The following is a 21,939-nucleotide window of genomic DNA, read 5'->3' on the forward strand; positions in this document are numbered from 1 at the left end:
GGGTAATTTCTCTGCAATTACTGAAGATGAAATACTGTTGCTACAGACTTTGTATAGAGCACTCTCTCTCTCTCGCTGGTCTCTCTGGTCTCTCTGGTCTCTCTCTCTCTCTCTGTCTGCCTCCCTCTTTCCCACTGCTATCTACAAGGGTTTATACCCTTGGAGAGCAGGGCCTGTCAAAGGAGAGCAGGGCCTGTCATTAGGACCCCGGCTTCCTGACAATAAGTCTTTAGTGGAAACAGAGCATTGCATCTAATGGGAGTGGTAAGAAGAGACGAGGGGTGGAGAGAGAGAGAGAGAGAGAGAGAGAGAGAGAGAGGGAGAGAGAGAGAGAAAAGACAGGGAGACTGAGAAAGAGAGGCAAGGAAGGGAGGTGACAGTGTCACATGAATTTCATATTTCTTTGTTTCCCCATGACACAACCTCATATCCATCAGACGAGGGCTTCCACAAACAGCACCTCCACCCCCCTCCTCCACCAACACCTCCACCCACCACCCCCACCGTGTGCTCCCCCTCATCCCAGCCCTGAAGAGATGAACAGTGGCCTCAATAATGGCCAGTGTCCCTCACCGTAAATGACAGTGACAATTTACCAGTTTTTGTTGTGCCACATCACATCTGCTCTGTGACTCCCCGACAGTCGACTCCCAGAAATTGCCGGAACGAATGAAGCGCAGGCAGCGGCAATGGAGGGCGAACGGGTACGGCTCTCACATTTCCTGTCCATCGCTCACGCAGAATGGCTCTGCCTCCCTGTCAGCGTCCCACACATAATAACTCTATCCATAATCTCTGGGGATTACACTGCCTCCGTTAACCTATGGCCAGTGCTTTAAACGTGCCGTGTGCTATCTTTCTCTCTTTCTCTCTATCTCGCTGTCACACTCTCGTTCTCCCACTCATTGCTCAATGGCCTAAGAGTGATTCCAGGCTGAGCCTTCACACAAAGAGCTTTCGAGTGTTAAAGCCATTGCTATCATGTATGGTACTAAAATATTAAGGGCATTTAAGAGTAATGTACCAAGCACCGGAGTGTTACCATCTAGTCTGTACAGTCCTTTGGCTTGTTCTGAAGGGGAACATTTCAGCAGTTTGTGACTGAAAATGAACTACATTTTGAACAGAAAGAGTGGACAAGCATTACCTTGGCCCTAGGTCATTTTATCCCCTCAGAAACAGAAGAGTAGCACTGAAGTGTTCCGGAGATGGGGATACAACCTCCTTATGTTCTGAGGGTTCAGGCATTGCACTTCGAAAAAACATTGAGTACATTCTGTAAATAAGGTTGCTGGGGGAAAAAACATATATTGTTTAATATCTGTTTCGGTATCGGTTTGTTGTTCCAAGCTAAGCGCATGAGTTGAATTCCAAATGCCAGTGGTGCTTTCCAATTATTTCTTCTCTGTTTTTTTCCCCTAACCTTGAGATGTGTGTATTACGAAATGTTTGCATGTGACTGTGTGTAGTGCCCTGGCAAAATGGATTCAAAGTGCAGTTGGGTGTCTTGAGCATGGGCTGAGGCAACACAGAGGAAGAGGAAGATGGAGGAAGAGAAATGAATGGCTCCGGAGCTGGTGTTTATCTACACCGACACTTCATCTGACAACAAACACTCCTGCCTGCTGTGCACATGAAGACCAAATCCTCAAAAGAAAATCTGCATATTCTTTTGTAATTGTGTCTGATCGACCAAGAATGACTAATAAATGTCTGAGACGCATTCAGACTGACATCAAACTCTCGCCGAAACTCAAAGGAAGGAAATCATTTGACTGTAGATATATTACAAAGGATGTGAAAGAATGGCAGAGCATATGGCCTTGAACATTTTGACAAGGTCATGAATGATAGGTTAGTGAAACCAGGTCAAATAAGCTATAATGTTTGTACTATATAGGTCTATTTGTGGACTCGTAGTTAAATATGGTAACAAGCACCTTCATCAGGCAGCAGACTTCAGAGCTAAACGTTTTTGACAACCAACGCTATGTGTCACTATATTGCATTAATAGATAAATGAGGATAAATAACTAAATATAAACAGATAATGCCGTAATGACATTCATTCTTTTTTAATTCATTGATTAGATTTTAAGATAACTCATATCTAGTCATAATGAGAGGGCACAGAGCTTCGATAATCGAAACCTTTGACTGATCTCAGAAAAACAATGTCATGACCTGCATGAGTTATATTTCATGCATGTATAACCAAAATGTATTGCCAACTTCTAAGACCGTAGATAGAACCAAACGGGCTGACCAGAACACTTCCACTGTCCTATTAAATATATAACAACACGGATCTGTTCAAATCTAGGGTCAAATAATATTTCAGGCGGGTGTCTAACATGACAGTGAGGCATCAAAGACCATTCGAAACTCTCTTTCTTGTCTGGTAAGAATCCATCAAACTGCCCCTGTAATGTTTTGGAGGCAGCATCGATGTATCCTCGACCAAACTCCACAGACGGCCGTGTTTGTATATAAATATAATTTGCTTGACTTTTTTTTCGCTTTTTTAAAAGTTAACACAGAAACGACGTCATTCATTACCGTAAATGTTCTTAAAACGTCATTCGAAACCATCGTTCATAGAAGATGCCTTCACTCGAAAGTCATGCCTTATGAGACACCTGTCTATTACGGCAGTGAGGCAGCAAGCGTCTGTTTCGTATACACAGTGCTGTTTTTCTTTTTTTTCACTGTGGCCACATTTTCTCATGCAGCTCAAAATAAAAAAAAATGTGTAACCTTATATTTCTGACAAAAAAATAGGGGATTTTCTTGCCTTTAAAATCTATCCATCTTAAATATGATTTGCTAGTGTGACAAGATAACATTGGAATGTGATCCTGAAAATGTTCTGAATGCCACGGCCATCAGGATAGACAGCATAATGAGGATTTTGATAGGTATGCTGCTCACGGTAACATATTATCATTTGTTTACCATATCATATGCCCCGATCTGTAATGGCATCCTATTGCAGGTTGAATAATCCCTGCTTAAAAAGGCTCTAAATGCTGAAGGAAGGCAGGTAAAGAAAGTAACTGTGCCCAATATACTCTGGCAAAATTCCAGCATCGTTGGACCCACATGACAGCAAGAGCCTTCTGATTGACAGCTTTAAAAGCCAGTGCACGGACCAAAAAAGGCAGAGAATGTTATGCACCAGCGGAGCACAGCTTTGGCTGTCCATCGGAACAGATTGCAAGAGAGGAGGCAGTATTGTTGTCTCCACATGTGGAAATGGGCAAATGGCGCCAGGAGTCCCATCTAGGCCAGGATGGAAGTTACATTGGGGAGTGCGATGGTCATTTTTCATACATGCATTATGGACATACACACACACACACTCACACACATACACACACACACACACACACACACACACACACACACACACACACACACACACACACACACTAGCACAGAGATAGAGAGGGAGCGAGAGAGAGAGAGAGAGAGAGGGAGAGAGAGAGATCACTTTCTCTGCCACAAATACACACAGAGATACACACAGATACACATTCATAAACACACACACACACACACACACACACACACACACACACACACACACACACACACACACACACACACACAAACTGGCCTTTTGCCCGCTGGCAGGCCCGGAGAGTGTGTGCTGTGCTGCATGGGCAGGTGTGCAGAGAGCGGAGCGTTCTAAAAAGGTTAATACATTTATGGTGGGAGAGATGGAGATGATGGCGTCGCTCGTGAGGACCCTGTGACAGGTACTCGTTAAGCTGGTCCCCGCCTGACATTACAGCACCTCCTGATCAAATGGACACCATCTGTCTGTGCCGCCTCTGCCTCTGCCTCTGCCTCTGCCTCTGCCTCTGCCTCTGCCTCTGCCTCTGCCTCTGCCTGGCTGGAGCTGAGGCGCACCGGCACGTGGGGAAGATTCACATGTCTGGCCAGCAGAGCCCTCTTGGAAATGACTGTAGCCGGCCACCTCGCACGAGGCACACCTGCGCGTAATGATAGATGGCAGACATCCTTCAGGGGAGAGGATATATCTGCCATGTCGTCGTCGTCCTCCTCCTCCTCGCCAGTACCTTTCACCCACTTTCACATGCTGAGCCAGAGTAAGAAATCTCCTGTTTCGCTCAGTAATCAGGACTATGGGAGGAAGTAGGGGAGGGAGGTGGCACTTTCTAAGACTCAGCATAGAGGTCGTATGGGATACGCTCTCTTGACTAGGTAGTTGCATTCTACTTTATTTCATATAAACATACCTCTAGACATACAACATCCATCATCCTTCAGAACAACATGTCTATACAGCACATAAAATAACCTCCAGCTGGGTTCTGCATGCCCAACAAATGGGCTATAATTTTGACCTGTTCCATTAGCATTATTAAACCCACATAAAGCACAGCATTCATCTAGCTTTGAAGCCCACCAGTGTTGATGATCGTTATCCAGAAAAACACTCCTTAGCTGGAGTCTGTCTCGCCTCAGCCGTTTGCCCTATTGCTGTTGGATTGCATCTGATACTCTGGGAGAAGGGGCTTTCATCTCATAAGTGTAATTTAAATCTCATTCATCGATTCAGCGCTGAAGTGGTGCTTCAACTAATTCCCCCCAACCCCATAATTCTTCGCAGCTTCCAACACAAAGGCGCGCGCTACATCACAAGGCAAATCTGCCTTTTTAACGCCAAGGTAAAGCCCACGGTGCTGGATCTCTGCTGTAAATGTCATGCTAATACATTACATTACAGAGGTATGAAATATTTACGCACTCTGCAATAGGCCTCCATTATGCTAACGTGTTGTGGAGACGACTTTGGCCCGACCAAGCAGAAAAAGAGAGGGGCTTCGCTGAGGATCTTAATGTTGTGCCAATAACAAAGGCAATCTACCGTGTCAGAGCACAAATATGAGTGTTCTGCTCTTAAGCACCATGTGTGCTCAAGTATTTTTTCTTTTCTTGCAGCTACATCACGCAGGCCCCCTTCCTCAGGTGTGGATAACTTGACAGCAGCAAGGGGTGAAAAACATGCCTGCCAACCTCTGAACCTCAGCGTGTGTACGAAGATGCAATTTTTTTTTTTTTTTCATATTTTCCAGCGATGCCACTTTGCCCTCGAGGAGGCCAACGGCGCCGCGGCACGCAGCTGCTGCCGCCTTCACCCAGGCACTCCTGGTGCCCCCTGTGTGCTTTCGCACTCCGTGCCACGGTTCACGCCGGAATGTCAAGCCGAGTGCGACGACCTGTCACCCCCACCCCCCTCTAATGAGCACGGCTTTTGTGTTCCTCCACTCCTCCTCTCATAGCCTCTGGTCCTCACCTCCCCACCCCCTCTTTCACCTCCCCTTCCTCTGCATACCCTCTGCAGCCGACACCTGTGTGGGCTTGGCTTGACAATTTCAATTTGTCGAAAGGAGTTCGAGAAGGCGTGCATTGTCGGGTGGTGTGTCTTTCTCTCTCGACGCAAATCGTACATTTTCTTGCCCAGAAAAGACACCAAGGAGTAGAGGCACTCCATTAAGGGCTATTTCAGAAGGCATGAGCCTCTTTCTTTCTCTCTTTCTGTCTCTCTCTCTCTCTCTCTCTCTCTCACACACACACACACACACACCTTCAGTGATCTAGCGCGGTGCTCTCCTTTTTGCTATTCTGTGGTGGTTCACTGACTGAAGACTGAATAATACTCCAACTGTGTATGAGTCATTTGGCACAAGCATCTGAAGAGGAACACAATAGAAAGGAATGCAGGAACACAATAGAAAGGAATGCAGGAAACGACTAGTCGGCTAGGTGCTTCCAGAATCGTATCAGATAGGTGCACATTCCACTAAAGACCTTTGACTTCCTTTAAGTGTAGGTGCTGTCAGGGGCCACAGGGCTCCCCCTTGGATGACTAGGTCCATGTGCTGTGTTCATTTAAGTAGAAAACAGCCACTTAGCTAGAATGTCAATTTCTCTTTGATCCACTCAATGCTGCATTAGGTCTTATTAACTGATGTGAGAGACATGGTTAGTCAATGGAAGACAAACCACAATACTGGAGAAGAATGTGAATGATAGATAATTGCTCAACATCACTAAATATGTGTGACTACAAATCTTGAAATGAGATTACGATTAGAGAATAATATTGCAGAAGGACGGAGTAATCATATTCCTCGCTAGTGGTGACTTCTCTTACTCTTGTTGTGGTTCCGCTCAGAATGAACCAGCCTGACATACATGCTAATAATGCTTTTTGTAATCATTTGATTTCGATATATATTTATTGGAACCTTTCTGAAGAAGCAAGTAATTATCTTTATGACAGTTTTCTTTTAATATTGTATACAATTTTATTAATTATATACAATTTCTAGTTTTTAAGCCTCATTCAATGATGTTATACCACTCAGCTTTTTCACATAAAAACTGTTAACATACATACAACTAGTGCAAATCTAATTCTCAGGATTATTATTATTTTGTGTATTAAACCATTTATTTTAACAATTATCTCTAGAGCCCTGGGCTATGTGCTGCATAATGCCACCCCCTTTACTTTTAAACTTCTAACTTGGTAAATATAAGAGATATGATATTACTTGTATAGGTTTTACATTATCCTTCATATTAAGGAAAATCCTTTTTGCGTCTATTCAATTCTATTATATTTGAGATTTTTACATCTACCTCAAATCAAATTATCAGGGAGGATATCCTTTCAGATATGTATAGACAAAACTGCCTGTAATCTGGTGAGATCAGAACTTTGATGGTGGGACACTCTGAAGTAGGCCTAGTTTCAAAAGCAGAGCAACTAGCATTATCCGATAGGGTGAGTCTTGCTGTTCATTTTGATATTTCATTTGATACTTTGCGACTTATTCAGCTATGACACAGCGGTGTGAAAATGGGTGTAGAAATGACCAATGATTGCAACTTTTCTGAATTGTATGCATTTTCAAAACAAGATTCCTCAAACCTGCCTTGTTCCAAGTTACTAGCATCATTACAAAGCATAAGGTCCTCTCTTCCATTGGATACCTGTTTCATGTCTGCATTAAATGTGACATCTAACAACTTTACTATTATTTGTCACTCATAAAACTCATAAAAGTGTTATTGTCTTGGACATTCATTTTTGACAACAAATGTAACAAAGTTAAATTATTTTAGGAAAAAAATAAACCTTACTATAATTTATTTTATCCATTCAAGTTGGCAGCGTGAATGATGTCATGAATCCTCATATGTTTAACATGAAAAAAAAAAGATTTGTATTAAAATCCGAAAGTCACAAAACTGTAATTTCTGACCGGAACACAACATGAGAGTTAAGAATGCAGTCATGATGCACAACCAACGGATTGTAACCGAACACGGTAATTATCACTTCAGATAAAAAGCACGTTGCACAATTACAGCTCATCTTATTGACGACGCCTTTCAGACAAACACCCTTTGAGAATGACAGAATGAATCATCTATTCTATCCCCAAGTGGCCCGGCAGCATACAATCAGGGCCGACAGCATACAATCAGGGGAAAAGAAGACAACTGAGACCTATAGTGGTAAAACGGTCTTTAAGAGTGCCTTTCAGAATAAAGAGATAATAAACGCAAACTCCTCAAAGACTGCCTGCTGCTTCTGAATGCTCTCTAGAAAAGAGTGCATGCTTGACAGCCTGCAGAGAAACAAGGGGGGAGCCATTGATGTCTATAGTTCACACCACAATAGGTGAGCTTCCCGAGAACAGAGTCCCCGAGCAGATAATAAGCAGAGCTATCCTAATAATGGTGTGGACAGTGAGACGCCGACAGACCCGCGTCACAATTCATCTCTCATCCCTCCCTCTGTACAATGAGACTGATTCAATCTACCTGACAGACAGAGCACGTAGGTACAAATTAGCAGACAGCCAGGCATTATCCATGGCATTCAAACTCAGTGGGTGAAACCACCTCCTCTTTGAAAGGCTGTGATTTAATAGAAATGTGCAGTTGGAAGTTGAAGGAAAATGAAAAGGGCAAACAAGAGTTAGCCTCTGATGTGAACAGAAACAGGTGTGCTATATAAACACTCAAAATCCCCTTGGCTTGTACATAATCTACCCTATTTGAACAACAGATACAGTACCGGCAGTACTTTATATGTATCAGAGTAAAACGGTGGGACTTTCTGGTCAGTGTGTGTACTCCATATTAGCTAAGATTAAGAAGGGCCGGCCCTCTCTCTGAAGGACTTGTCATTATTGGGTGTTCAGATGATAAGGGCAGGATAAGGCAATATGAGTCTGGCTCATCAAGTCATATCAGACAAGACAAATTGAGTTATTTTCCTTGTGAGAGAGGGAGCCAGGAAGACATTTGGGGCACAGCTACAATCACTCCTCAGCACAAGATGGATAACTATTCATGAAAAATGAGGTGAAAGTTTTGACCTTCCTCTGCATATTCAATCAGATCAAATGGCTTAAGTGGGTGTGAGAGTGTGCATGTTTAATACCACCGAGGCTCCAGTGCTTCATCATACAAACAGTTTTGTATAAAAACCCAAGACGAGGGGGAAAGGCTGTATGGTGATACCACTAGCATCCTAGCATTTCATTAGCGGCTCATTCCTGACAGCATTCACACAGGGCTTCAAAAGTCTGAGAAGGAGGAGGTTATGATGATGCATGCAGACTTTAAATGTTGTGGTGTATGACAACACGAGCTTCATCAATCGATGCAGAACAGAGCAGAGACACTCAGATATGTTTTCTCTTTCCTTAACTTTCTGTAGAGGTTCCTGATTGTACTGCATGGTGATACTGTGATGGAGGAAATATCTTGGTATTTATTTCATGCCGATTGCAGTAGTCAGAGTGTATATGTAAGGCAAATTTGCCTGCACTGGTGTCCAAACATTGTGCGAATTATAGGAGCTGCATAGCAATGTGCTGCTAGGAACGCTTTAGCGCTTGTTAGAACAACCAGGGCACTCATGCGGTTTGACAGTCATGAGGTTGTGTAGTTCAAAGAGAGCGAGAGATGCAACCAGGCATAATGGGATCCCTTACTTGCTATGGTGCAATGCTTTATATGCATATTGTCCTAACATGATCTCCAGCGGGAGAAGCTTCAGAACGCAACAGCAGTAGCCAACAGTCTGGCCCTGTTTGAGTGAACTGGTTGAATCCAGATAGACTGTTTAAAATATCTTGTGAGAGGGTGCAGCCTGTCTGCTGTTTGACACGTTTATCAGACGTAAGAGCCGATAAGGGAGAGGGAGGCTAATCTCATCGTATCTCAGGGATCCAAAGAGAAGCCTCTAAAAGAGCAGGGCAGGACGCAGCCCCAGAAACACAGTGCTGCTTAGCAAACACTAATAACCTCGTTATTTCTCTGGTGCAAAATTACTTTTGCTCAATACAGCCCACAAGCTTAGGAGAGCTGTGGTTTCCCCTCTCCTTCTTACATTTTGTTTTATGAAATGTTTCATGATTAATGACTGGAATTTGTGCAATTCTGTCTTAAGTCTTAATCTAAGAAAGACACGCCTGCTATTTTGACATTGATTCATACTTATACTGGTGTTAGTACTAATACTAACAGCATTTCATTAAGGAGAGATTCTGCCTGCATGACCTGAATGTGGAAAGAGGAAAGTATCTACTGTAACCAGACTCGATATCCCACATTTCCCAGTCGGCATAAACATCAATGAAACTTCCTCCAAGAACTATTGTGTATGAGTCAGCAATTCTAAAACGGCAAAGAGAAAAGAAAAAGAAAAAAACGAATGTATGAAGCTCACGTACAGTACAGTGCCAATTCGACTACCATCCCACCCATCCCCCAAAATGCCATAAAAATCACTGTAATAGGATTCTTCAGCTTTTCCACTGGCTGCTCCCAGCATCACAGACATTTAAGTGTACTAATCCATGACAAATTGTCTCATCTGATCCATGACAAATCGGCTGAGGGCCCGATAGAGACGAGGAAATTGAAGAGAAAAAGCTCAGATGGGTGAGAGAAGCGTGTTGAGCACAGGACTGATCATGCCGTTATTGCCCGGGTTGTGGAAAAAGGGGGCTTTCATTATCTCAAATGGCATGGCAGGCAATCGGCAGAAGTCTCACCAATGGGTTCCTCTCAGAAAGGTATAGTTTTTACAACAATTATAATAAAAAGCTCTGAAATCCAGAGCCAAAAACAAGAAAGCCGAAAGCACCATGGGTGAAAATAAATGTTTCTAATTACATTTGTGTCACGTTTGGTTTGATTTTCATCACCAAGCAATTACACCAAGCTTTTTTTTGTTATTATTATTTTTAAAGTACTTTTGTTTGTATTTCAGGAGACTGCGGAAACCTCTTTAACCAATGAGAATTGCAGTGATTCTAACACCCCTTCTACCATCTCATTCAAAACCCAATACAATTTAATCTGGCCACTGGTGTTAATGGCTTGTTTGTGACAGTCTGTGAAGGCATTCTCAAAATGATGAGCCCTTGAATTATCTGAGCCACCCTAATTGAATGTTCCTGTGTTATCCAATTTTCAGAGGAACAAAAAGGTGAAGTCACCACCCGTTGAATTAAATTGAATTTGGGTTCATTTATCAATTTGCCTTCCAACAGGTTTGCTCAATTAAAGGTTGCTGTGAAATCAATCAGGTTGTGTTAGTATGGTGTTCTCTTTCACATGGTCATTTTGTCCCTAAATGTGTTTGTATTGTCGAATGTCTAGAGTTTACCCTGTTAAAGTAGCTTTGCTGTAAAAACAATGTTGCACTGTAACTTGGCTTTGCTGGGGTGAAACTGACCAATTTCAAATGAAGAGCACTACACAGAGATTGTTCTTTTAAACAGCATCACAAAATGGATGGCACAGAAACACAAAGCAAACATGGAATCAAAGCCTTTTTTGGTGTTTTCATGTCAATATATGCATCTAAAGAGGATGAAATGAAATAACCCATAAATACAAAAATAAATAAACCATTAATACATCAATCAGTCATTGTGCATGCACGCCGCATCAAATGTCCCAGCAATCTAATGAATTACGGATATTCATATTGATAATCTCAGACTAATAGAACACAGCATCTGGTACACTGTGGTAGGTTTCATTGAACTGATAATCCACATGAAGTTGATCAATGGGACGCAATCCCCCTGTCCACAGCCTCACCGACTTGGTGAGCCCTGTGCTTCATATGGCATACTGAACACCACATTGATTAGCAATTTCAAATCTCAGAAGGCAGAATAGTCATTGAATGCTAATACTAAATCAATGGACTAAATCAGGGTGCCAACTCCTCAACTACCAATTGATCACAGCTTGCTATGAAGTGCTAATCATTTCCTCCTCTACTTTGACAGCACTCAATGAGCCATTTCTCCTCCATCTGAATGAAAACAAGAACCCCTAAAAATCTAAGTCAACAAAGCTAGACATACAGATAGACGGCGCTCCAGTTTAAATATAACCTCTAACCTAAACCACTAAAGGGTTGAGAATAAACATTTGAGAGAAGCATGTCTATATTTATGGACTTACAATCACTGTAATTCTGTGCAAAGCAATTACAGCTTTCACACCGCTATACAGACAGAAGTATTTGTACATGGATAACCGTGATCCCTGCTCCCTGCCTGACAAATTATGAGTGACAGTTAAGCAGAAATACTTTAAAAAACAACCTTCTCATATAGACTATTTGACAGCCCACATATTCAGGGACCGAATATGTCAGGGGATGACAGCTCTGTTGTGACTTATTCCAGCTACATTTTCATATCTAATACCTCATGACCTTGACAAACACGCCTACAAACCAAGCCACAACATGACACCTTGTCGTGATATAAAGCAAGCGAACACACACCTAGGAATTCCTGAATTCATGTCTCAACTTCTAGCCTGGCCAATTCCACAGATGAAATGGGGACTGTGCTTGCCTGCCCTTGTTAGACACGACCAGAACAAAAAATAAGCCTGATAGTGAAGAGGAGAACATTTGGGGAAAAAAACACCAGCAAGTCGGAGACTGATGAAGCCATGGCTTCGTGCGCCGCGTCAGCCAGCAGGTAAGGCAGGAGGAGAGCCCCGAGTAGGGGAGGATTGTGTCATGTCACATTCCACTCATCCGTCAACGTAGTGGATTATTTCTTGAGAGACCAGAATTGGCTGACTAGAATCAGAGCGCCATCAATCTCGTCTGAGTGCAGGGCGCCAGGGAGCTCGGGAAGCGGAGGCTCATGGGACGGGTGGCATGACGCTGCACGGGCGGGTGATGGAGCAGTCGAGCGAATTGTTACTCAATACAAACCACAAGTGTGACAGGATTTTTTTGTCAGGGAAGCATAATTTCTTTCTTTTTCTCTTTTTTTTTAAAGACAGAGAGAGGTCATTCAAGAATAGCCATCTCCAAGCATTTTGGGACGACTGAATGTAACAAATGCAGAAGTCAAGTGGGCTCCTTGAACATAAAATGATATCTGAGCGTGTGCTTCTACTGAAAGCTTCATGTTCGGCCTTCTCCTCAGGCACACATACCTCTGTAGCTCGATCTGTCTATGTGCATATCCTGTCTGTTTTCTTTCGCATGTTCTAATAGAGTGAGTTTTGAACTTACGGTCTCTGTGTCAACCCCTATAGCCTCGGGCAGTGGGAGAGGTTTATCTGCTGCTTACAGTTACTGCCTTTCTTTATGGACCAGGAAGGCTCCATTGCAGTCAACATCCTGGCCTGCCTAACCATAATAGGAGCTGACATTGTAAACGCAGCATAATAAAGAACACAAAGATTGAATTAGACTTCACTATATCTCACTAAAAGCCTTTTTACATGGCTGTCAATACCTATATTGGCTTTTTCAATACAATGGAATATCTACAACTCTGAAATCTTCGTGTTCTCTACAAACTGTGAAATATACCGTACATATCATCCCATATTATCATGTGAGTATCTCTTGCTCTTTAATAAATGATGGCAGATATTCATAATGTATCAGGCTCAATACGCATTTAGCATATGTCATTTTATATGCTGATAGCTCATTTTGATAACCTTTGATTGCGGGATAAAGGCATTAAGCGTAAAAATTCTTCATCTTCAGATCTGAGTTCTCTCTCTCCCTCTCTCTACTCCTTCTCCCTCATCAGGCAGTGCAAATCTATTTATATCTTAAGGTCTGCTTGGTGAAACTAGAGAGGATCCGCAAATTATAAAATCAATTCTAATTCAAATATTCATCATAGTATTTCAATTCCGAGAAAACAGCCCTGCTAAGGTCTAGCTGGATACAACCCAAGACTGCCCAAGACTGACATCATCTGCACCAATGATAAAAAAAAACATTTTACCTCACATAAAAGGCTCACTAAAAGCCTAATGTTAAATATATACTGTATTTTTATTTCAGTGAGTCTTGCGTGAGTCTGGCACTCAGTGTTCAGCTCCTAGCGCTTAACATCAATATACTATTCAGTTTTCTTCCCCCCCTCCTGTTTTGCTTCCGAGATCATATGATACAGTGTGCAATACCACAACCACAAGCAGGCTTTCATGGCTTAGGAGGATAAACAATACAATGAAGAGGCTACCGTAGAGTGGTTTTGAGCCCATGTCTGCTTTGACAAATGTTAAATAGCCAGGACAAAGTATGGGAGGGCTGATCATTTTTATGGGGTGATCATCTATTTCTAATGCATCTCCTCCATCTTGTGGTTTTATTTTCGTTTCCCTGAGGATACATAAAATCTTCAGTAACAGGCCTCTACAAGGAAACATTCTTCAAGAGCACAAGCAAGTGTGCCTGTGCGTGCGTGTGTGTGTGTGTGTGTGTGTGTGTGAGTGGACCTCTATGTGTGCACAGCAACATCCCACATATTTCTGAGGAAAATTCACTCATCTAGGTGTCTTCCAACGATAATCTATACAAGCTCTCCATGAAGTGTGACTGCGTTCCCCACCTCTTTTTTTTTGCCTGTTCTTCCATAATTTAGAAGTCACTTACTGTAGGGCATGCACTTCCTTGTACATCTTTGGCACCATGCATTGCTGGGCCAGTAGAGAAAAAAAAGCTTGGAAGCACTCTTTTAAAAATTCATCTGGGCACTCCTGTCGTTCGACGCTTTCCGTTCCTTGTGTTCAGATTAATGAGTCCAGAGTGCTTTTGTGTGAAGTGAAGCCTGTCTCTACCCCTCACAGATCACACGGCTCCATTTGCCAGTCGCTGCAGCCAGAAATAAACCATAACACATCCACACCACTCTGGGACCTCGTCAGTTACAGAGAATTTCTGTCGCCACCATGCATGCCCGGCAAGGAAAATGCTACTTTTTTTTATTATCAAAGATTCTCTGTGTGATGACAGAATCATTCAGATTTTTTTCTAAAAATCAAAATATGAATAATTAATGTGCTAACATTTGGAGGGAAAAAGGAATAGGGAACAGACTGACTTGTGTGCCGCTTCAGTTTTTGGTTTGCCCCCAGGACCTGGTGTCACAGTTGAAAAGGGGTGCTAGGCTGCTCCACTGTCGCTGCACAAAAAGCCTATGAATGAGACCCGCCTCGGTGACTTCCACCCCTTTGGCCCGTGCGCCGCCACCGAAACTGCTTAATTGTGGAATATTTCCGCAGAGCAAGAGCAACATAATTGTCATTTCCATCTGAGTCACGGTGATCAAAGCACCCCCCTGGTTTCTCACAGACTGATGTAGATTTTTAGCCTGGAGTCGGCCTCGCCATGCAGGCTGCTGAAACCAAAATGCCTCTGCTTTCTCTCAGCCCTTCCCACCCCTGCAGAGACCTCCAGAGAGAGCGAGGAAACACAGAGGAACCTGAGCTGGCGAGGAGAGGAGAGGAGAGGGGAGGGGAGGGGAGGAGAGGAGAGAGGAGGTGTTCTGTTCTGCACTTGAAAAACTCTGCTCAAATGAAATAACCAAACTCAAAGCTCAGGTAAAACTTCAAGAGCTCGCCTCTCCAACAGTGCAGGAGGGGAGTTGGACATGCAATCCAAATCCATCCAGGTTCACCTAAAACCTCACAAATCCGCCCGGTTTCAGCCTAGCGCAAAATTTCAAGAATTCAAAAATCAAGACCACCTTCACCCCAACCAATAAGTCCTGGGTAAGAGCAAGCTGCAGGAGACTTTGAGCTGCGGTGTTTTCAAAAGACAGCCAGAAAAGACCAAATAGATTTTTTTTAACTCACCTAGGATCTGAATAGCGTTGTGCCCTGGCCTGGCCACATGGTGCTGCTGGATGGTCTCATAAAGGGTGGCCTGGCACAGAACAAACAGGCTCAGGCTAATCCACAGGGACACAAACCAGGACATGGCAGGAATCTGCAGGGAAAGACATGGGACCAGTGGAGGTTACCTCAGGCACACACACACACACACAGAAACCTAGAGTACATGACAAAAGCATTAGTAGCACCAACCCACAACAAGTACAGTACTTTCAAACCCAACAGAATTGTTTATTTATGTCATTACAAGGTGTCATAAATGTGTTGTCTCAACAAGCCAGTTTTTTTAGAACACACAGTCACTTAAGCAGCAAAGTGAAGTCAAATACACATTTCTATTTTTCCAGCAGTGTGACAGGAAACGCAATCTTAGCATATCAGTCAGATGTGAAGGTAAGTATGCAGATGTGCAGTCTTTCATTAGGAATCAACATGTTATTCTGGTCATGAACATAGAAGCGTTATGAAGATATAAACCAGTCTACATATAACAGGCATGCAATTATGTCAAAGACTCGTCAACATATGATTACTGTTCCAAAGTGTGTCCTTCACCTGTCTAAAGTGAAACTATACTAAACACACAGACACGACTTCAACCTCAATCTACCACACAGAGAACTGCAATACCTTTACCTTTACCTACAATTCCACCAGCCTGAAATTAAACATATTTTTGACATGAAACCCTCCAGCTATAATTTTGTGCCAGTAGCTTACAATCCTTTGAAGATTAAAAAAGGATATTCCCCAGGTTTTACTGCATCTCTGATAAGAAATGAAAACTAGATCACCAAAAAGGCAGTCTCTAGCAAAGGGAACTTGGTGTCAGTCGTCTCAGAAGACCATCTGACCACCTTTCAAGTGAATGCAGATACGTGACATACAGAAATGTGTTTCCTCTCCCCTATAGGCTGACAAGGTGGGCTCCAATTTCACTTTTACACCACCGCAAGCCTGGTCAACATTGCAACTTCATGATTATCACAGTAAGCAGGAACCAGTTTGAATAAAGTTGTTGATGACCCGCCGGCTGCTTAAGTAGGCAAACTCTTACTCCTACTTCAGGATCAGTTCAGAGCTTCAATGTACTGAACACAAAACCAAGACAAAACTGGAATCAACTCTCAATGTTGATGAAATGAACTGAAATGAAAACACATACTTTGACAAGAGAACTGAAATTTGAATCCCAAGTTCTCCTTAAAATGGATTCTCGCGTTTCAGTATGCAGATATATGAAAGGCATTCAGCGTCATGGCAAGGAAAGTGAGGGGAAAGAAGCATTAACTATTATAAACGTGTTATGAATCCTAATGAACAAGATTATATGAAACAATTTACCACTTTTGAAATGATCTTCATAAGTGAACAGCCCTGTAATTCCTCCACAATTCAGTGTTCGAGGCGCAGGCTTCCCTTTTTTGGAACGGATTCGCAGACATAATTTTGCGTACCCTCAAATGACATTGAGACCGCTATTGAATATTCAACATGAAGAAATTAAGCATATAATTATTAACAGCACATTGTAATCCCCTTTCCTGCACCAAATCCTCTTTAATCCGCAGTTTTGTGGAAATGCGAACTGTTCCCCGAGGAATGCCTTCACTACCGATCTGTTTCCTCGCTGGCAGGATGCCTTCATCCTGAGAAACTTAAAAGTGTAGCTTTAAAAACAAAAATGGGGAGAGGAAGCTGTTGCTCTCTTTTGGAATAGCATTGTCATAGATAAATTTGACAGTTAATCAGTAGACAACTGCAACACGTTCAGTAGGCTAACGACACATTGAGAAACATGAATATGCTCAACAGATGATGCACTACGTGAAGTAGACCGGTATCGGCTTGTTCGTTTGATGTAAGTAATTGGTGTGAGCATCAGTTTGTGAAGCAGAAAAAAATATAGATATGGCTATGGTCGTTGTGATTGTTTTCCCGCCTCCCCCAAATCCACCCTAACACTGCATTTGTATTTGAGGGGCTGAAAAGGTAATTTGTTTTTCTGTTTAATGGGCCGTTGTATTCTAGTGTTGCCTTCTAATTAGCCAATTGATTTATATCTGGGTGATAACTGTGCAAGCGATGTTCAAGTAGATTCCACAATTTCATCTGTAGCACACCAACGTGCCCACTCGGCTCCATGATATTCTTATCCAAATGTTCTATTACCGATAGCGTTTAGACACCTGCGTATCTCCGTAGGAGGAGACCGATGTAGGTTTGCTATAAATACAGAGCGGTGTATTCACCTTCTGTATTATATTGGCACACACTCATTTTCTATTGCCTGTCTCTCGGTTTAAAATGCGTGTAATCGTGTTAAATTTAACGGAACACCTCTTCAACGCGACCGTTTTCTCGAGGTAGTACACTGATTTACCGAAAGTGTCGAAATCACTTAAGTATGATCTCTAAAGTTTCTTACTTCCATTTGACCAACTGTGTTAAAAGTGAGAACTTTGTTCTCCATTAAGAACTCTTCAGCATCACAAATTACCCTACCTTATGTGGTCACATGCTTTACTGGTTATGTTGACTGTCAGCTATCTTCCTGAATATTCCCACAGTCCCCTCCTTAAAGAAACAGGGTTTTCTGTCTTTTGCCATTACCTAAAACAATTCTTCTATGTTTTTAAGGAAGCCCGTATGATACTTGCTGTGTGCACTGAGTCACCATTGCAAGCCACAGACAAACAGAGATTCATTATAAAATAAGATTCAAACCTGAGTTTTCTGGTCAGATGGTTGGAGGTATGTTCTTCTTTACCCGACAGTCTCAGCACATTCTCCTTAATCCACCCATGGTCTCAGACCAGATGAGATTTGTAACAAAAAGTTCCCAGTAAGAGCAGAACCAACTGCAGAATCCAGAAGCTCTTTTGTTTTTCCTCAGCGTCTCAAATAGTCCCCTCTCCCAGCTTCAGTCAGTCTGCAATCCTACAAGCACTGACACCCCAAGAAAAAGAAAAACCAGAGGGAAAAAAAAACAGGAAGAAACCTCAGAGCCAAGAAATGCTGTCAAAAACTAGCCAAGGTTTAGAAGATGGAGGGCTAGTCATCTCACCTCTAAATCATTTGAAAGGACTGCTCTTTTTCTACCACTTCTCTGCCCTCCTCTGTTCCTGCCTCTGAAGGTGAAAAGCCTCGTGGTGATGCAGACTTAATTTGCCTCTTCACTTTGTGAAGCTTCTGATGGGCGATTCGTCCCAGCTCCGCGACGGTTCCCCCGCGTCTCTCAGCTCTGGTCTCCCATTGAGAGGCTGCTCAGCTCTGTGCGCAAGGCTCTACCCCCCTTTCCAATGCAATGAACGATGCATGTGTGTGTGTGTGTGTGTGTGTGTGTGTGCAAGTGCACGTGTCTGTGTGTATTACAATACTGCCTTGCTGGAGAGAGCGAGAGAGAGAGAGGGAAAGGGAGAAAAATAGAGAGGGAAAGGAAGAGAAGGAGTGCTACTGAGAATGTGTGTGTGTGTGTGAGAGAGTGAGAAACACACAGGGAGAGAGAGGGTGAGAGAGAAAGAGAGTGGGAGAAAGAGAGGAGTATCATGTCTTAAAGCAAGAGTGCCCAGCATTGCAGAACGCAACTATATGCTGTAATGAGCACTGCATACCTTGCACAATATTTCAGGAAATGTGCTCTGAATATTACAGCCAGGGTGTTAAAAGATAAGTGAGTGACAGTCTGCTTGCCTGTGTGTGTGTGTGTGCAGGTGCGTGTGTATGTTGGTTGGGTGGGTGGTAAGATGTAGGGATGAGTTCATCTTTGAATGTTCCTCTTTCCTTGCTGCCTTCAAGGGTTTCAGCTGCGAGACTGAAATATGCTAACAGCACTGTGCTTTTAATAGAAGGACGTCCGTCTTGTACACAGTCACCACATTATCCAAGGATGGCTGCTGTGTCGTAGCCGTTTTTTTCACCACTGCCAATGGCGCTTTTGTTCGGTGTCCAGCACTTAGATTTGCCTCACGCCTTCAAAATGAAGTTGCAGCTGCCACGGTTGGCGTTAAAGGACAAACGTTCTCTTGATGTCCGTTGACAGGCTGAAGATGTTGCCTTGTGAATTAAGTATTGTGTGTAGTTGTGGAGGACTACAAAACTAACAGGGCATTAGGACTGTGGCGCAGGAGAGAGGGTGAGAAGGAAACCAAATTGATTCCTGATCTAGACTTTCAGCTGTTCATTACCTCTGGCAGTACTCCCCCCATCATTACAAGTAGACACACACACACACACACACACACACACACATATACATGCAAATTCAACAGCCCCCCATTCGGCCCCACACTCTCAAACACACATACGTATATGCACACTCACACCAATGCATATCAACACAGTCACATACACATACAGTACATGGGCCCTCACACACACACACCCCCCTCCCCTTTTCTCAATCTGTCTCTGGCACAGTTGATTTCATTGTGACTTTTCATAGAGATTAGCAAACACAACAACAGTGCTGAATATGTGTGCTATGGATGGACATATACTTTAGCTCTCTCTTTTTGTGGATATTGTGTCACTACACTGTTGGTGTGTGTGTGTGTGTGTGCGTGTGTGTGTGTGTGTGTGTGTGCGTGCGTGCGTGGGAGCGTGTGTGTGTGTGTGTGTGTGTGTGTGTGTTACTCTATGCAGGGTGACTTGCAAATAGGGCAGGCATGATGACAGGGAACAGTGGAAATATCTTGTGAAACACACTGTGCTGCAAAATGGCACATTATTCTTCTCTGTGTTGTGACAGAAAGCTCATGTACTGACAGTTAAATCTGATAGGGCTGGATAGAGTGCATGAAGGCTAGATATTGTTGCTATAACACAATGAAAGACAAACAGATGAATGTTAGTCTCTATGAGTGCCACCATGTCTACATACTGTAACCATGTATGTCCTTACTGTAATTATGTGTCAGATTGTATTTCTCTTACAGTACTTTTAGCCAAGTGGGTATTCAGTTATGGACCAAAGCTATTATTATGCATAGTACACTTCTGATTAAGATGGATTCGTTTGCAACTGTTAGTTTGCAGAAAACATCTGTGGTCTCTTTCTGTTTACTCTGGTTTCTTGTGAAACCTTGTCGTAATTGTTCTTTCTGATGCCGTCTTAAAAAACAAACAATAAACCATTTCTTAGAGGTGCACCTAACCAAAGAAAGCATCCAATTAGATGTTTCTTACTGCATGGCAATGTTTGGAAGTAGTACTTCACTCTTTTTTTCCTGCATTGTTGTGCCATTCTGGTTGTCTTTTTTCCTTGTGTTGTTGATGTTTTCGCAAACAGTGGGCCCTAATTTCATAGGGCAATGAGCAGCGCAAACGGGCTTCGCACATCAGCAAGTGCGGGGACACCTATATTGGCTAATTGTATTGACACAAAGCAGGGCACAATCAAGCATACATGGGCTGTGTAATTAGTGGATGTGGCAATGAAGTCATTTTTTATCGGCCAGTCACAGTGATTCAATCATACCCTTTTAACGCTCACACAGAGCTCCACATCAGAGCAAATAAACGAATTTACACAAACGGAGCGGTTTACACAAGAGGAGACGGAGGTTCTTTTGCGGGAGGTCTGCCTCACCAAGAAGTTATTTACAAGTTTCACAGAAAAGGGTGTTGCTTTGAAGAACTAATTTATACATGGAACTCCCATGTCTGTGGGAAACACCCCAGAATTGCACTGACCCACCCATGTTTGCGCTTAGGATCTTGTTCATGTTATGAAATTTGATTTAGTAAAGTTATTAAATTAGCTTTAGATCATATGTCTGCTTTAGGTGGACTTTGCATGTCACCAGCCATGTTGCCCATCAATGAAAGTAGGGCACTTTGTGTGTGTGTGTGTGTGTGTAGGGGTGATTGTATTTTAACACTATTTTCTGCATGACAATCTCGTTTGTTTACTCGCTCCTTCTGTCCCTCATCTTTGGGGCTGCCATCATTTCCAAGCAGCTGTCACCGCTAGCTGTGCCAGGATGAATCCGAGTGCCCCCATCCATAAGAGTCATGTGTTTGTGCCTGAGCTGCTCTGTTTAACAGCGGCCAGCTTTAGCTGGCTCCAATGCCTGTGTTCCCCCACTGAACCCCTTACCCCCCCCCCCAACCCCTACCCCACACACACACACACACACACACTCCCAAGCTTTAATCTACCTCTCAGAACTGGATCCAGGAGGCCCTGCTTAACATGTCCACATGAGACCCTTTTTTCGTGTGGACACCTCTTCACAGTGTCCACAAGACAGCTATTATCACAGTCAGCCTCCTGCCTCCTACACTAGACCACACACATGAATTGCTTTAACATGCATTTTATTGTTGAAAGAGTTGTTCTACATGATAATGTTCTAAAAGACCAGGTTACAGTGTGTTTGAGTGAGAGAGTGTTGGTGTGTGTGTGTCTCAAAGTAATGCATGTTTGGTTGCTTGTCATCACATGCTGTGTTCATTTAACTGCCTTCATCTTTGGAGTAAGAATTTGAAACAAACATAGTACATTTAGATGGGATGGATACATCATCTGTGGATTTATTTATGTTGCTAGCCTTGAACATAACTAGATGGCATCAGTGGATATAGACCCTCGGTCTTGATGTCTTGATCTGACTAGTTTTTAGTTTTGTTTTTGCTTTTCGCAACAGCAAAGCTGTTAACACTCAGACACCAATAAATTATCCCAAT

At 42.9% G+C, this 21,939-nt stretch overlaps 1 protein-coding gene across 4 annotated transcripts in view; it reads right to left on the minus strand.

The window, feature by feature from the left end:
- The window catches only part of tafa1 (TAFA chemokine like family member 1), a 124,278-nt gene extending 105,673 nt beyond the window's left edge, over positions 1–18,605 (minus strand). For all 4 annotated transcript variants that reach the window (XR_006152409.1, XR_006152408.1, XR_006152410.1 and 1 more), the window contains exons 1-2: positions 17,977–18,605; positions 15,211–15,343 (exon numbers count right to left, since the gene is read on the minus strand). Coding sequence is in view for 1 of the 4 variants with exons in the window: in XM_031567466.2 (XP_031423326.1) it covers positions 15,211–15,334 (124 nt within the window). In the remaining 3 variants the exon portion in view is untranslated. The remainder of the gene's footprint in view (positions 1–15,210; positions 15,344–17,976) is intronic.
- Between the last annotated feature and the right edge of the window lie 3,334 nt (positions 18,606–21,939).

The sequence above is a fragment of the Clupea harengus genome, chromosome 5 (assembly GCF_900700415.2).
Source record: "Clupea harengus chromosome 5, Ch_v2.0.2, whole genome shotgun sequence".
NCBI lineage: Eukaryota > Metazoa > Chordata > Actinopteri > Clupeiformes > Clupeidae > Clupea > Clupea harengus.